This window comes from Oncorhynchus keta, chromosome 32 (assembly GCF_023373465.1).
Source record: "Oncorhynchus keta strain PuntledgeMale-10-30-2019 chromosome 32, Oket_V2, whole genome shotgun sequence".
NCBI lineage: Eukaryota > Metazoa > Chordata > Actinopteri > Salmoniformes > Salmonidae > Oncorhynchus > Oncorhynchus keta.
This window is the reverse complement of record NC_068452.1, coordinates 19772936-19789532: the sequence shown is the minus strand read 5'-3', so window position 1 is coordinate 19789532 and position 16597 is coordinate 19772936. Positions and strand designations below refer to the sequence as shown.

Sequence of the window (16597 nt, the reverse complement as noted above, 5' to 3'; positions counted from 1 at the left end):
AGTTCTCTCCCTTCCCTCACGTGCACACAGTTAGTCCGTCCCCCCCTTCCCTCACGTACTCACAGTTAGTCGTCCGTCCGTCCCCTTCCCTCACGTACTCACAGTTAGTCGTCCGTCCCCCCTTCCCTCACGTACTCACAGTTAGTCGTCCTCCCCTTCCCTCACGTACTCACAGTTAGTCGTCCGTCCCCCCCCTTCCCTCACGTACTCACAGTTAGTCGTCCGTCCCCTTCCCTCACGTACTCACAGTTAGTCGTCCGTCCCCCCCTTCTCTCACGTACTCACAGTTAGTTACATGCATGCACTTAATATATACATGCCAGGAAAAACACAAACTATATTTTACTAATGTTACACCCTTGCAAACTTCTCCTCCGCTTCTCAATATGCTTGTCCTTCTGCCCAGAATGCAACCAGACACACACACACACACACACGTTCATTTTGAATACTGGAGAGTAGGGATTTTCCCACGAATTTCCTACTTCTCCAGTCGCTCTTAGATCCCGATCTTTCAGAGAGATCATGCGGCTTTGCCTTTGGCAGGATCATCTCTATTCTCTCCTCAGACCTCCGTTCTCGCTATCCCTCCTTCAGGAACAAGGCCCCTCCAGACTGTGTATTGCTCTTCTTTCCATTTCTGTAAACCCCTACCCGTCAAGAGTAAACCCCTACCCGTCAAGAGTAAACCCCTACCCGTGGAGGAGACTCCCTCTCCAGGGAAGGAATGCTGGCTCTAACTCCACTCGCGCTGTGTTGTGGTTTTACTGTGGTAAACTATGCTATCATCAGAGCTTTATGTCTGTCAGCAGCTGATAGACGCCTGTTTGTTTTCACTGAACGCTTCCCACCCACAGCTGGGCTGAGAATCCCTGTACCCTGATTAGTCGGCCAGCTCACAAGGGGGATTGCGGGAGATTTAGGAGGACGGACAGATTGCCGATTTGTTTCAATGGAGTATGAGAGGGGAGAGAGAGAGAGAGAGAGAGCGCGCCTTGGGCAAGCTACTGTCATACCGCTGTTGTTCTCATGACCCCTGGATTCATGGACGCTGCAAACCAAACCTTTAATGGAATCAATAGTGTTTATAGAGGCAGTTTCACCGTGACCAGTCTCACCATGTTCTATAGCAGGCAAATTCAAATCTGGACCTCCCAAGTCCGTTCCACTGTTGTTTTAAGCCCGGGAACTGCCAGGGATCTCACCATACGATGTTATCACTGTACTTAGGTGCCTGTACGATATGCATTGCGATTCAATACCGATTTTTTTATGTTCCAAAAAGATTGCTCTGTATGTCTGCTGCAGAGAGACGAGAGAGAGAGTGTGTGGGGGGGGAAATGAGTTTTGATCCGTCATGGAAGTCAGTGCTGAAAACATCTTGGCTCACTGTTTAAAAAGATGGAGAACAAGGTATTGGATGAGAGTGACCGGCATTTTGGCGCAGGTACAGCCGAGTAGCACTAGCTAACTCCACCCGTTTGTATTATTATTTTATATTTACAAATCGCTACTTTGAGTCAAAGTACTACGGCTGATTATCAATCTCCCCCTCTTTATCTTTGACTGCGACACCATTTGGGTGCAATGAATTATCAGGAGGGGCAGAACAGAAACCCAGCAGTACTCCGGACCTCCAGGCTCAGATTTGAAGAGCCCTGTTCTCTAGTCACACAGTAGTTTTACTTTCAAATTGTGTGCAACTGCATAGTTAATGATTTAACAGAAGTCAACACCAGCCATTCGTTCAGAGAGAATAACATAATCCCAGTGTTGTCGCAGCACAGGGTACTTTCCACAGTTTGCCCAAGTGCTCAGTGGCAGGTGTTGATAGAAACGGAGTTGGATAAGAACCCAGTCAGTGAAAACATCTCAGCCAAGAGACATGTTTTAGCATTTTAGACTCGGTCTAATGGCTTCTGTCGGTCTCCCTGTGTGGACGTCAGTCAGACGAGAATTCGCAACGGCTCGGTCTTAGCAGAACACAGAGCTGTCTACACCAGCTCAGTCCCACCGATTTAAAAACCAGAGTTTTACTACCAGAGATCTACTCTATCGTACTCTGCCCCAACCTACCTCAGAGTAGCTGCCATTTGACGTTTTGCCTAACCGTGATCCAGGGTCACATCAGGTTTTCTCATCCCATTTTAAGGGTTAGGCTAATTAATTTAGCATTGGGGGGTAAACTGATCCAAGATCAGCTACTTTGTCCTTCAGTGCCCCCTATGGACAGGAGTGGGTGTGGCCTTCCAGAAAGTTATTTTTCCGCCCGCTCCTAGTTCCACTATGCTAAAAGCCCTCACTCTCTCCTGGGCAGTGGGTTAGTTCCTGTTCCATCATGTTGACTGTTACAGAGCAGTAGTGTGTGTTTGTGGCTGTCATTGATGAGCAGGGGGAGGCCGTGTGTGACTCCTAACCTCGTTACACTGCAGCCTGACAGAGGAGTGTTGTCGGCTACTGACTCCAGACTCACGCATGTACAGGCATTACATAGCCTTCGTGCGCGCGGGACACACGTTCTTGTATGTCTAACTTTGTGGGGACACACAATTCAGTCCCATTCAAAATCCTGTCTTCCTTAACCCCAAACCTAGCTCTTAACCCTAATTCTAACACTAGTTCTAACCTTTCACCCCAAACCCCCTAGAAATAGCATTTCACCTTGTGGGGACAAACAAAATGTTCCCGTTTTATTTGTTTACTATTCTTGTGGGGACTTCTGGGACAAACGAGTATAGTTAAACTCGTCCACACACAAACTGCACACCAATACAAGCTCAAACACACAATGGGTATCGGGTATCTGTGTGCCAGCTGCACACTTGTCTCTGTTCCACGCTGCAGCAGCCTAAAGCACAAAGGTGCTCTGTAGAGCACACGCTGGCCACCGCCACAAACCAACCAGACACACCCGTGTCCCCAAACAAAACCTACAAACAATCGGTTTATCCGAGCCGCCCGGTCACACTCCTCGTGCGCTAAGGAACAGCGCCGCAGGCTACCACAGGATGCTGCTACCAAACGTACCGCATGACGATGGCAAACTGAGGCTTCAGCTCTCTCAGCCTGATCGAAGCTGCCACTAGCACGGCCAACCGCCACATTTGAATGGGATCTGAGAGCAGCACCCTCTCTGCCTCTTCAGGAACGTGTGTTTGAGCATACTGTGCTGTGTGTGCGCTTGCGTGCTCGAGTGCAAGGAGGGTTGCACGTAGCCTAGCCGTTAGAGGGTTTCCAGTTCGAATCCCGGGTCCGACAGGAAAAATCGCCCAGGACGTGAGCTGGCAACCAGAAGGTTGCTGGTGTCAAATCCTAGATGCCTTTGCCTGCCGTTGTGCCCTTGAGCAAGGCCCTCGACCCCCACATAACAACAGCTTGGTGTGGCAGCCCCCCACACCTCTCCAAAAACCTGTGTGTGTGTGTCTTTCGGAGGGGTTGGGTTAAAAGCAGAAGTCACATTTTGGTTGGTCCTCGTGTGTAATTGACCAGGAAAGTAGTCTTAATATCACACAGAGCCTGTAAAGTGCTCTGTTCAGCACTTTCACAGTACTATGGGCTCACACTTCCCCTCTGCTGTTTGAGCTGTGTGTGGGTTTAAAAGTGCTTGTTAATTAGTTTCTCATTCCTGGTAGTAGATAATTGCACCGCGTTCTTCAGAAGGCCTTCGTCGTTTGAGGCTTAGAGCTCGTCCATCTCTCTACATAAGTTGAAATGGAAATTCAATGTGTTTACCAGGTCGTCAAGGAAACACAAAACATATTACCTAACTGGGATACCCCGAGGCATGGAGAGGGGGGAGATTGTGGTCGTCCCACCCCCTGGGGCATGCTGGGTAGTGGAGTCCATATGAGCAGCTAGATTCAGTTTTTTTTTTTTTCCCCTCTCTGTGTTGACCTGAACCTCGTTGTGCTTCTCGTTGCCTTCAGGACAACTGAGTGAACTGGCAGGCAGCATAAGGAGGAGTGCAGCTGAGTTTAGCAGGAAAAGCTCTGGTGTATAAAAACATACTTGTACGCATCGCTTACACAGATCAGGAATCAAGCAAGCAAGTCTGCAGTACGGGGCTTTTGGAATTGTGCCCGGTGTGTATGTAGAATGTGTTTTGGTCTGTGAAGCATGCTTTTGAGGCAGAGCGTTTTTCAAGGGCAGTGGGAGGTGGGACTGGCTGGCTCGGTTCTGTGTGTGTGGTTGACCAGACCAGAAATCCCCCAAAAACCCATTCAAGAAGAGCTTTGTTTTCATGCTCTGGTGGAGGAGAAAACCATGACAATTTTCCCTGTGATTGTGTTTCTCCCTGGCCCTCTCTCTCTCCCTGTGTTGCATTCTGTTACTCTTCCAGTTGTCCTCCATGGGGGGGGGACAGGACAGGCATTTAGTAACCTTGAAAGAAACAGCTCCCCACAATCCATACCCCCCTACCTCTGTTGACGGTGACAGGGGCCCCATAGAAACAGACTTTTTGTGTTCTGTTAGAGATGTCATCTGTCTGCAGGGGTTCCTAATTCACACTGGAGACAAACTCTTAAAAAATGGCTGAGGGTTATTTGAACTGCCTTGCTTTCCTTAAAATCCTAGCCCCCTGAAAGTCAAATCTGGACCTCGAAGCCAGCTCCATTGCTTTTTAAAAAGAATTCCCCTCTCACCAGGGACTGTTTTTATTATTACTATGTTCTACATGTAGAATAATAGTGAAGGCATCAAACCTTCACTATCAAACCTTCACACGATGGAATCCTGTAGTAAACAAAAAAAGTGTTAAACAAATCAAAATAAATGTTATACTTGAGATTATTCAAATAGCCACCATTTGCCTTGACAGCTTTGCACACTCTTGGCCTTCCCTCAACCAGCTTCACCTGTAATGCTTTTCCAACAGTCTTGTAAGGAGTTCCCACATACTGAGCACTTGTTGGCTGTTTTTCTTTCACTCTGCGGAGCTGACCCATCCCAAACCATTTCAATTTGATTGAGGTCGGGGGATACGCCATCACTTTCCTTCTTGGTAAAATAGCCCTTACACAGCCTGGAGGTGTGTTGGGTCATTATCCTGTTGAAAAACATGATAGTCCCACTAAGCACAAACCAGATGGGATGGCGTATCGCTGCAGAATGCTGTGGTACCCATGCTGGTTAAGTTTGCCTTGAATTCTAAATAAATCACTGACAGTGTCACCAGCAAAGCAGCGCCCACACCATAACACCACCACCTCCATGCTTCATGGTGGGAAATACACATGCGGAGATCATCCGTTCACCCACACTGCGTATCACAAGGACACTGTGGTTGGAACCAAAAATCACTCATTTGGACTCCAGACCAAAGGACACATTTCCACCTGTCTAATGTCCATTGCTTGTGTTACTTGGCCCAATCAAGTCTCTTCTTATTTATGTCTAGTAGTGGTGTCTCCTCTGAACAGTTGATGTTGAGATGTGTCTGTTACTTGAACTCTGCAAAACATTTATTTGGGCTGCAATTTCTGAGACTGGTAAACTCTAATGAACTTATCCTCTGCAGCAGAGGTAACTCTGGGTCTTCCATTCCTATAGCGTTCCTCATGAGAGCCAGTTTAATCAGTGCTTGTTGGGTTTTGCGACTGCCCTTGAAGAAACTTTCAAAGTTCTTGAAATGTTCTGTATTGACTGACCTTCATGTCTTAAAGTAATGGTGGACTGTTGTTTCTTTGCTATTTGAGCTGTTCTTGCCATAATATGGACTTGGTGTTTTACCAAATAGGGCTATCTTCTATATACCACCCGTACCTTGTCACAACACAACTGATTGGCTCAAATGCATGAAGAAGGAAAGAAATTCCACAAATTAATTGAATTGAAATGCATTCCAGGCGACTACCTCATGAAGCTGGTTGAGAGAATGCCAAGTGTGCAAAGCTGTCATCAAGGCAAATATATTTTTATTTGTTTAACACTTTTTATTGGTAACTACATGATTCCATATGTGTTATTTCATAGCTGTGATGTCTTCACTATTATTCTACAATGTAGAAAATAGTAAAAAATAAAGAGAACCCTGGATTGAGTAGGTGTTCAAAAACATTTAATCGGTAGTGTGTATTATCCACATTTAAAATACAGTTTAGCAATCTACCACGGCAATAAGGCTCCTAGGTGATTTCATTGATCATTTTCCTATTTCAGATAGGCCTAGTTTGGGTGGGTTGTCATTTTATACAGTGGGGCAAAAAAGTATTTAGTCAGCCACCAATTGTGCAAGTTCTCCCACTTAAAAAGATGAGAGGCCTGTAATTTTGTTATATACCCTTTGTTGGCAATGACAGAGGTCAAATGTTTTCTGTAAATCTTCACAAGGTTTTCACACACTGTTGCTGGTATTTTGGCCCATTCCTCCATGCAGATCTCCTCTAGAGCAGTGACGTTTTGGGGCTGTTGCTGGGCAACAGACTGTCAACTCCCTCCAAAGATTTTCTATGGGGTTGAGATCTGGAGACTGGCTAGGCCACTCGAGGACCTTGAAATGCTTCTTACGAAGCTACTCCTTCGTTGCCCGGGCGGTGTGTTTGGGATCATTGTCATGCTGAAAGACCCAGCCACGTTTCATCTTCAATGCCCTTGCTGATGGAATGAGGTTTTCACTCAAAATCTCACGATACATGGTCCCATTCATTCTTTCCTTTACACGGATCAGTCGTCCTGGTCCCTTTGCAGAAAAACAGCCCCAAAACATGATGTTTCCACCCCCATGCTTCACAGTAGGCATTCTTTGTCCTCCAAACACGACGAGTTGAGTTTTTACCAAAAAGTTAGATTTTGGTTTCATCTGACCATATGACATTCTCCCAATAGTCTTCTGGATCATCCAAATGCTCTCTAGCAAACTTCAGACGGGCCTGGCCGTGTACTGGCTTAAGCAGGGGGACACGTCTGGCGCCGCAGGATTTGAGCCCCTGGCGGCGTAGTGCGTTACTGATGGTAGGCTTTGTTACTTTGGTCCCAGCTCTCTGCAGGTCATTCACTAGGTCCCCCCGTGTGGGTCTGGGATTTTGCTCACCGTTCTTGTGATCATTTTGACCCCACGGGGTAACATCTTGCGTAGAGCCCCAGATCGAGGAAGATTATCAGTGGTTTTGTATGTCTTCCATTTCCTAATAATAGCTCCCACAGTTGATTTATTCAAACCAAGCTGCTTACCTATTGCAGATTCAGTCTTCCCAGCCTGGTGCAGGTCTACAATTTTGTTTCTGGTGTCCTTTGACAGCTCTTTGTTCTTGGCCATAGTGGAGTTTGGAGTGTGACTGTTTGAGGTTGTGGACAGGTGTCTTTTATACTGATAACAAGTTCAAACAGGTGCCATTAATACAGGTAATGAGTGGAGGACGGAGGAGCCTCTTAAAGAAGTTGTTACAGGTCTGTGAGAGCCAGAAATCTTGCTTGTTTGTAGGTGACCAAATACTTATTTTCCACCATTATTTGCAAATAAATTCATTAAAAATCCTACAATGTGATTTTCTGGATTTCTTTTTTTCTGTCATAGTTTACAGGCCTCATCTTTTTAAGTGGGAGAACTTGCACAATTGGTGGCTGACTAAATACTTTTTTGCCCCACTGTACCTTACTAGGTGGTATTGGCTGTATGTGTAAATCTAGCTGTTACATCACACAACCATCCATCCTTATGCGATGGTGTAACATTCTGGCAAATGAATGATGATATTTGTGAGGAAGAGCGAGGCGACAGACTGACTTTGATTTCCATCTGATCCTGTAACCCCCCCCCTGCATACGTGTAGGCTGTATGATCCTGCTTGGCCTGGACTCCAGGGAAGTCACCTGATACCTCTCGTTCATATTGGCTGCTAACGTGAATGACTTTCAGTTCAAAACGCAGGCTTAGAACTCTTGTTTGTTTCTGTGCTTAAAGTACAATCTACCAAACAAAAAGTCTACACTGAAAATGCATCACCATTTTATGGCTGTAATTACAGCGGGTTAAAAGGTGTGTGTGTGTGTGTGTGTGTGAACCACAGTTCTAGATGGTGTGAATGCCCTGTGCTAATGTTTTCCTCTCCTGTGTGTTTTTTTTTTTTTACAGACACTACCCCAAGACAAACTTTACCTGCGTGGCCGACACTCCTGAGAACCTCCGCCTCAAACAGCAGAGCAAGATGCAGAGCCAGGTACCTACCTACTCACCAGAACACAGATAATCCCGGTCCACAGGTCTCATAACGCCGTCAGTGTGGAAGTAATTACAGATTCTTACGAAGCCTCATCACTGATCCTCATATTGAAATGTCTCTATGATGCTCTGGCTCTAATGACCTATGACGCTCTAATGACCTATGTCGCTCGGGCCTATTTGTGGAGACACTCCTTTTAAACTGCGAGGATTTATGTGCATTCTCTCCCTCTCCCACATGTTTGCGTATAGTCATCCTCCATTTTTCTCCATCTTCCTGCTCTGTTCTCTGCCTGTGTCATCGCTGATTCTCCTCTACTCATGGTTCTCCTTTTCCTCCTCTTCGGTGTTTTCCCCTCCCACTGTTCTCCTCTCTTTTGTTCATTCATATTTGACCTCCTCCAGACAGAAAGTACCCCCCAGGCCAATAGAGCGCCCCCCTCTTTATGACGAAGATCCTCTGTCTCCGCTTCTCTCTTTTTTTGCATTCCTCTCATTTCCTTCCTCTTCAGATTTCACTTATCTCTTCCTCCTTCGACCACCCTCCTCCCTCTTCCTGTGTCAGTGCCTTCCTTTCTCTCCTCTCTCCCTCTCGTAAACTATTGTAATGAGGTGTGACGGACCTCCCTACCCTGCTACCATAGCAATAGGGTTCCCGTGGCAACACTGCAGGCAGTGGTGAGGGGGACAGAGGAGAAGCGGCCCCAGTTCCCCACACGCACCCTCAACTTCCATTCGCCGCTCGCACACACTCAAATGATGAGCTAGCATGGACACGGATGTACAGTAGCTAGTTAGACAGACACACACACACACACACTTGGATGTTGACGGTTTCCGAGACACACGGAGAGTTTGACTCCGAGCCTATTTCCTGTCTTCTCCTCCAATAATCTATGACAGGGCCTCTGTGCTCCGGCCACACACACACAGTATATTCAGGAAACATCTATGGGATGCTCACAAAGGCCCCTAGTCAGCCACAATTACATGGGGTATTCCCCACACACACACTTACACAACTCGCACACGGCTACATTTAAAAAATACATACATCCTTTAGTATATATTAATAAGCATGTTCTCATATGTGTGACTATGATATGTATTTCGGAGGACTGGTTATTAGTTGTTGTGGGTTGAGCAGACTTAACACACCCCATGCAGACAACACCATCTGTGCCCGTCTTTCTCTCTGATCTCTCCCAACAGCTCTTCTTTCTTTTTTTGTTGCCACAAGAGTCATGTGGACTGGAAACTGTAGTCTGATGCCCCCTCACTGGTCTCTCTCGTGTCATCTCTTTCTCTGTATAAAGTGAGAGGATGACTAGAAGACTAGAGTTGGAGAAATGGCCATCACAGTCCGGACCCATGCTCGTTAATAGCACCACCGCCAATCCGGATTACATGCAGAGGGGAGGGGGTGTGTGTGTGTGTGTGTGTGTGTGTGTGTGTGTGTGTGTGTGTGTTGGGGTTAGCTGTGGATTAGCAGCCATACTGACTGACAGTCTCAGTGTATGTAGTCTGTCCACCAGCTCCCAGGGGCCTCCAAGAGGACTGGGAGGATCCTAGAAGACCAGTAAACAAACAGACCGAGGCGACATGGCCACATGGAGATAAGAGTCCAGCCACACACACATTCTCAGAGGAGGCTAATGAGACCACTGACAGATGCTGGAGCCTAGTATCTCCAGCAGCAACCTACAGAGAAGATCAACCAGCTCCACATCTCTGCTACGTGTAAACAACACACACAGCCTACATCATATGACAACATGCAGTAGTTCTAAAATGGACACACACACCACCAACTCTTTAGTGTGCAGAGAGCATATCTCAAATCTCATCTTTATTATAGCAATAACAGGTGACCCAGTTTTGGTCCGTTTTTTTTCTTTCTCCCCTCTCCAAATAGACTGTTATTCTGGTACATCCTGTGATGGAAGGCTGATTTCTATTGGCCAGGGTCTGAGGCCTGGGGGCTGCTGGGAGATCTGGACATGGATTTGGGGTGTGGGGGGGCTGGGAGTGTTTAGACTGGTGGTGAAAGGTTATGAGAGCCAGTTGGCCCTAATAAAACTGTCTGGAAAATACATTGGTTTGTCATACTGCTAGAACAGGAGAGTGGGGATGTACACAGTAGAAGATCTGAAAGGCAGTCGTCAGTAAAACCATTTGGTTTCCCGACTAATGATCACATAAAGTGCACTCGGGAAGTATTCAGACCCCTTGACTTATTCCACATTTTGTTACATTAGAGCCTTATTCTAAAATGAATTAAATAGTTTTTTCCCCCTCGTCAATCTACACACAATATCCCAATATGACAAAGCAGAAACAAGTTTTGAGAAATGTTTGCAAATGTATGTACACTACCGTTCAAAAGTTTGGGGTCACTTAGAAAAGTCCTTGTTTTTGTCCATTTTTAAAATGGCATCAAATTGATAAGAAATACAGTGTAGACCATTGTTTATGTGGTAAATGACTATTGTAGCTGGAAACGGCAGATTTTATTCCCAGCTACCTGGAAGGACAGCATCCCGTAGTCGCCTCTTCACTATTGACGTTGAGTCTGTTGTTTTGCGGGTACTATTTAAGGAAGCTGCCAGTTGTGGACTTGTGAGGCGTCTGTTTCTCAAACTAGAGAAACCTGCACCTGGGCCTCCCACTCCTTCTATTCTAATTAGAGCCAGTTTGTGCTGCTCTGTGAAGGGAGTAGTACACAGCATTGTACGAGATCTTCAGTTTCTTGGCAATTATAGACTGACAAGTTTCAGAAGAAAGTTCTTTGTTTCTGGACATTTTGAGCCTGTAATCAAACCTACAAATGCTGACGCTCCAGATACTCAACTAGTCTAAAGAATGCCAGTTTTATTGCTGCTTTAATCAGGACAACAGTTTTCAGCTGTGCTGACATAATTGCAATGGGTCTTCTACTGATCAATTAGCCTTTTAAAATGATAAACCTGGATTGGCTAACACAACGTGCCACTGGAACACAGGCGTGATGGTTGCTGATAATGGGCCTCTGTACACCTATCTAGATATTCCATAAAGTATCAGCCGTTTCCAGCTACAAGACATTTACAACATTAACAATGTCTACACTGTATTTCTGATCAATTTGATGTTATTTTAATGGACAAAAATGTTGCTTTTCTTTCAAAAACAAGGACATTTCTAAGTGATCCTCAAACTTTTGAACGGTAGTGTATTTATTTAAATATCACATTTCCATAAGTATTCAGACTCTTTACTCAGTACTTTGTTGAAGCACCTTTTTGGCAGCAATTACAGCGTCGAGTCTTCTTGGGTATGATGCTACAAGCTTGGCACACCTGTATTTGGGGAGTTTCTCCCATTCTTCTCTGCAGATCCTCTCAAGCTCTGTCAGGTTGGATGGGGAGCGTCACTGCACAGCTATTTTCACGTCTTTCCAGAGATGTTTGATCGTGTTCGGGCTCTGGCTGGGCCACTCTAGGACATTCAGAGACTTGTCCCAAAGCCGTTCCTGCATTGTCTTGGCTGTGTGCTTAGGGTCGTTGTCCTGTTGGAAGGTGAACCTTCGCCCCAGTCTGAGGTCCTGAGCTCTCTAGAGCAGGTTTTCATCAAGGATCTCTGCTTTGCTCTGTTAATCTTTGCCTTGATCCTGACTAGTCTCCCAGTCCCTGCCTCTGGAAAACATCCCCACAGCAGGATGCTGCCATCACCCTGCTTCACCGTAGGGATGGTGCCAGGTTTCCTCCTGTTGGCATTCAGGCCAAAGAGTTCAATCTTGATTTCACGAGACTAGAGAATATTGTTTTCTCATGGTCTGAGTCCTTTCCTTTAGGTGACCTTTTGCAAACTACATGCAGGCTTGACATGCATTTTTACTGAGGATTAGCTTCTGTCTGGCCACTCTACCATAAAGGCCTGATTGGTGGAGTCCTGCAGAGATTGTTGTCCTTCAGGAAGGTTCTCTAATCTCAACAGAGGAACTCTGGAGTTCTGTCAGTCTTGGTGGTTCCAAACGTCTTCCATTTTAAGAATAATGGAGGCCACTGTGTTCTTGGGGACCTTCACTGCTGCAGACTTTGTTGTTGTTGTTGTACCCTTCCTCAGATCTGTGCGTCGACACAATCCCGTCTCGGAGCTCTACGGACAATTCATTCAACCTCATGGTTTGGTTTTTGTCTCTGACATCCACTGTCAGCTGTGCGGCCTTTTTATATAGACAGGCGTGTGCCTTTCCAAATCCTGTCCAATCAATTGAATTTACCGCAGGTGGACTCCCAAGTTGTAGAAACATCTCAAGGATGATCAATGGAAACAGGATGTGCACCTGAGCTCAATTTCTTGTTGTGTAGCAAAGGGTCTGAATTAAGAGGTCGACCGATTTTTAATTAGGCAAGTCAGTTATGAACACGTTCTTATTTTCAATGACTGCCTAGGAACGGTGGGTTAACTGCCTTGTTCAGGGGCAGAATGACAGATTTTTACCTTGTCAGCTCGGGGATTCAATCGTGCAAACCTTACAGTTAAACCTTACGTGCTACGGATGGCAACACCCATCCGTAGCACGCGCTCCAGCAGGTGTATCTCATTGATCATCCCTAAAGCCAACACCTCATTCGGCCGCCTTTCGTTCCAGTACTCTGCTGCCTGTGACTGGAACGAATTGCAAAAATCGCTGAAGTTGGAGACTTTTATCTCCCTCACCAACTTCAAACATCAGCTAGCTGAGCAGCTAACCGATCGCTGCAGCTGTACATAATCTATTGGTAAATAGCACATCCATTTTCACCTACCTCATCCCCACAGTTTTTATTTATTTACTTTTCTGCTCTTTTGCACACCAATATCTCTACCTGTACATGATCATCTGATCATTTATCACTCCAGTGTTAATCTGCAATATTGTAATTATTCGCCTACCTCCTCATGCCTTTTGCACACATTGTATATAGACTACCCATTTTTTCTCTGTGTTATTGACTTGTTAATTGTTTACTCCATGTGTAACTCTGTGTTGTCTGTTCACACTGCTATGCTTTATCTTGGCCAGGTCGCAGTTGCAAATGAGAACCTGTTCTCAACTAGCCTACCTGGTTAAATAAAGGTGAAATAAAAAATAAAAATAAAATAAAACTAGTCCAACGCTCTAACCACCTGATTACATTGCACTCCACGAGGAGCCTGCCTGTTACGCGAATGCAGTAAGAAGCCGAGGTAAGTTGCTAGCTAGCATTAAACGTATCTTATAAAAGAAACAATCAATCAATCATAATCACTAGTTAACTACACATGGTTGATGATATTACTAGTTTATCTAGTGTGTCCTGTGTACGCCTTTCTTAAAAGCATATAATCGGTGCGTATTGGCTCGCGAAAACTATTTCTTCCTAACAAAGGACTGTCTTGCATTTGCAAAAAAAGCAATGTGTACCTAAACATCAATGCCTTTTTAAAATCAGTACACAGAAGTATATATTTTTAAACCTGCATATTTTGCTAAAAGAAATTCAGGTTAGCAGGCAATATTAACCAGGTGAAATTGTCACTTCTCTTACGTTCATTGCACGCAGAGTCAGTGTATATGCAACAGTTTGGGCCGCCTAATTTGCCAGAATTGTACGTAATTATGACATAACATTGAAGGTTGCAATGTAACAGGAATATTTAGACTTGTGGATGCCACCCGTTAGATAAAATACAGAATGGTTCCGTATTTCACTGAAAGAATAAACATCTTGTTTTCGAGATGATAGTTTCCGGATTCGACCATATTAATAATGACCAAAGACTCGTATTTCTGTGTGTTATTATGTTATAATTAAGTCTGATTTGATAGAGCAGTCTGACTGAGCGATGGTAGGCACCAGTAAGCATTCATTCAAACAGCACTTTGGTGCGCTTTGCCGGCAGTGCTTCAAGCAGTGAGCTGTTTATGACTTCAAGCCTATCAACTCCCGAGATTAGGCTGGTGTAACTGATATGAAATGGCTAGCTAGTTAGCGGGCTGCACGCTAATAGTGTTTCAAACGTCACTCGCTCTGAGACTTGGAGTTGTTCATCGACCTGGTCAAGGCTTTCGACTCTGTCAATCACCATATTCTTATCGGCAGACTCCGTAGCCTCGGTTTTCCTAATGACTGCCTTGCCTGGTTCACCAACTACTTCTCTGATAGAGTTCAGTGTGTCAAATCGAAGGGCATGTTGTCCGGTCCTCTGGCAGTCTCTATGGGGGTGCCACAGGGTTCAATTCTCGGGCCGACTCTTTTCTCTGTATATATCAATGATGTTGCTCTTGCTGCGGGTGATGCCCTGATCCACCTCTACGCAGACGACGCCATTCTGTATACTTCTGGTCCTTCCTTGGTCACTGTGCTATCTAACCTCCAAACGAGCTTCAATGCCATACAGCACTCCTTCCGTGGCCTCCAACTGCTCTTAAATGCTAGTAAAACCAAATGCATGCTTTTCAACCGTTCGCTGCCTGCAACCGCACGCCCGACTAGCATCACCACCCTGGATGGTTCTGACCTAGAATATGTGGACATCTATAAGTACCTAGGTGTCTGGCTAGACTGTAAACTCTCCTTCCAGACTCATATCAAACATCTCCAATCTAAAATCAAATCTAGAGTCGGCTTTCTACTCCGCAACAAAGCCTCCTTCACTCACGCCGCCGAACTTACCCTAGTAAAACTGACTATCCTACCGATCCTCGACTTCGGCGATGTCATCTACAAAATAGCTTCCAATACTCTACTCAGCAAACTGGATGCAGTTTATCACAGTGCCATCCGTTTTGTTACTAAAGCACCTTATACCACCCACCACTGCGACTTGTATGCTCTAGTCGGCTGGCCCTCGCTACATATTCGCCGCCAGACCCACTGGCTCCAGGTCATCTACAAGTCCATGTTAGGTAAAGCACCGCCTTATCTCCATTCACTGGTCACCATGGCAACACCCACCCGTAACACGCGCTCCAGCAGGTGTATCTCACTGATCATCCCTAAAGCCAACACCTCATTTGGCCGCCTTTCCTTCCAGTTCTCTGCTGCCTGTGACTGGAACGAATTGCAAAAATCGCTGAAGTTGGAGACTTATCTCCCTCACCAACTTTAAACCACTGCTATCTGAGCAGCTAACTGATCGCTGCAGCTGTACATAGTCTATAGGTAAATAGCTCACCCAACCTCATCCCCATACTGTTTTTATTTATTTACTTTTCTGCTCTTTTGCACACCAGTATCTCTACCTGCACATGTTCATCTGATCATTTATCACTCCATTGTTAATCTGCAAAATTGTAATTAATCGCCTACCTCCTCATGCCTTTTGCACACAATGTATATAGAGTTAGCTTATTTACATGGCACATATTGCACTTTTACTTTCTTCTCCAACACTTTGTTTTTGCATTATTTAAACCAAATTGAACATGTTTCATTTTGTTTGATGCTAAATTAATTTTACTGATGTATTATATTAAGATAAAATAAGTGTTTATTCAGTATTGTTGTAATTGTCATTATTATAAAAACATGTTTTTTTATCTGCCGATTAATCGGTATCGGCTTTTTTGGGGTCCTCCAATAATCGGTATCTGCGTTAAAATCATAATCTGTCGACCTCTAGTCTGAATACTTCGGCAAGTAATTTCTTTCTGTTTTTTTTATTTTTAATAAATGTGCAACGATTTCCCCAACCTGTCTGCTCTTTGTAATTATCGGGTATTGTGTGTCGATTGACTGAAATGATTTCATCCATTTTAGAATAAGGCTGTAATATAACAATTTTGAAAAAGTGATTTGAGTTTGAATACCTTCCAAATGCACTGTATGGCCAGAAATTTAAAAAATGATGTACTTTTTCTGTCTTTATCTTAAACATGGGTGGAACCAGAAAGATCAAATGTTGTTGAAAAGAGTTAGTGCTAAATTTAAGACTCACACAAATGGGACACACACGTCACACACACATATTGTGAATTATGGCCCAGTCATCTCCTGCCTATCCTCACAATGTGTGTGGGGTAGAGGACAGGTCAGCACTCTGTAGAGCTTTGTCAGTCAAACAGCAGTCAGGTGACCTGTGGTCAAGGAGCGTTTAGAGCCACAGACCCCGACCAACATGAGTCAGCATGGGTTCCATTCTGGCCCAGAGTGCACCTCTCCCTACTTTCCGGTCTTCTCTCCACTTTCCTGTCGACCAATAAACCAATCAAACACGTAGGGTGTGGTACTGCCCAATCCTTAAAACAACAGTCAGGCTGGCTGGCTGTCAGAGGAGAGGAGTGTAGTCATAGAAATTCCAATATCTATCCTAATCTAGATATTGTATTTCTGAGTGTGAGACTGGATGGGGTGCTGCTTGGCAATGGATTATGGCAGCAGGCTCTTCCAGGGGTGGGCAGGCAGACGGATATTAGTTTATTGGTGCAGTCTA

General features: G+C 45.1%; 1 protein-coding gene across 2 annotated transcripts in view; it reads left to right on the top strand.

The window, feature by feature from the left end:
- Positions 1 to 16597, top strand: part of LOC118365237 (LIM and SH3 domain protein 1-like) — a 40686-nt gene that overhangs the window by 11752 nt on the left and 12337 nt on the right. For both annotated transcript variants that reach the window (XM_052490836.1, XM_035747284.2), the window contains exon 3: positions 8072 to 8156. In XM_052490836.1, the coding sequence (XP_052346796.1) occupies positions 8072 to 8156 (85 nt within the window). The remainder of the gene's footprint in view (positions 1 to 8071; positions 8157 to 16597) is intronic.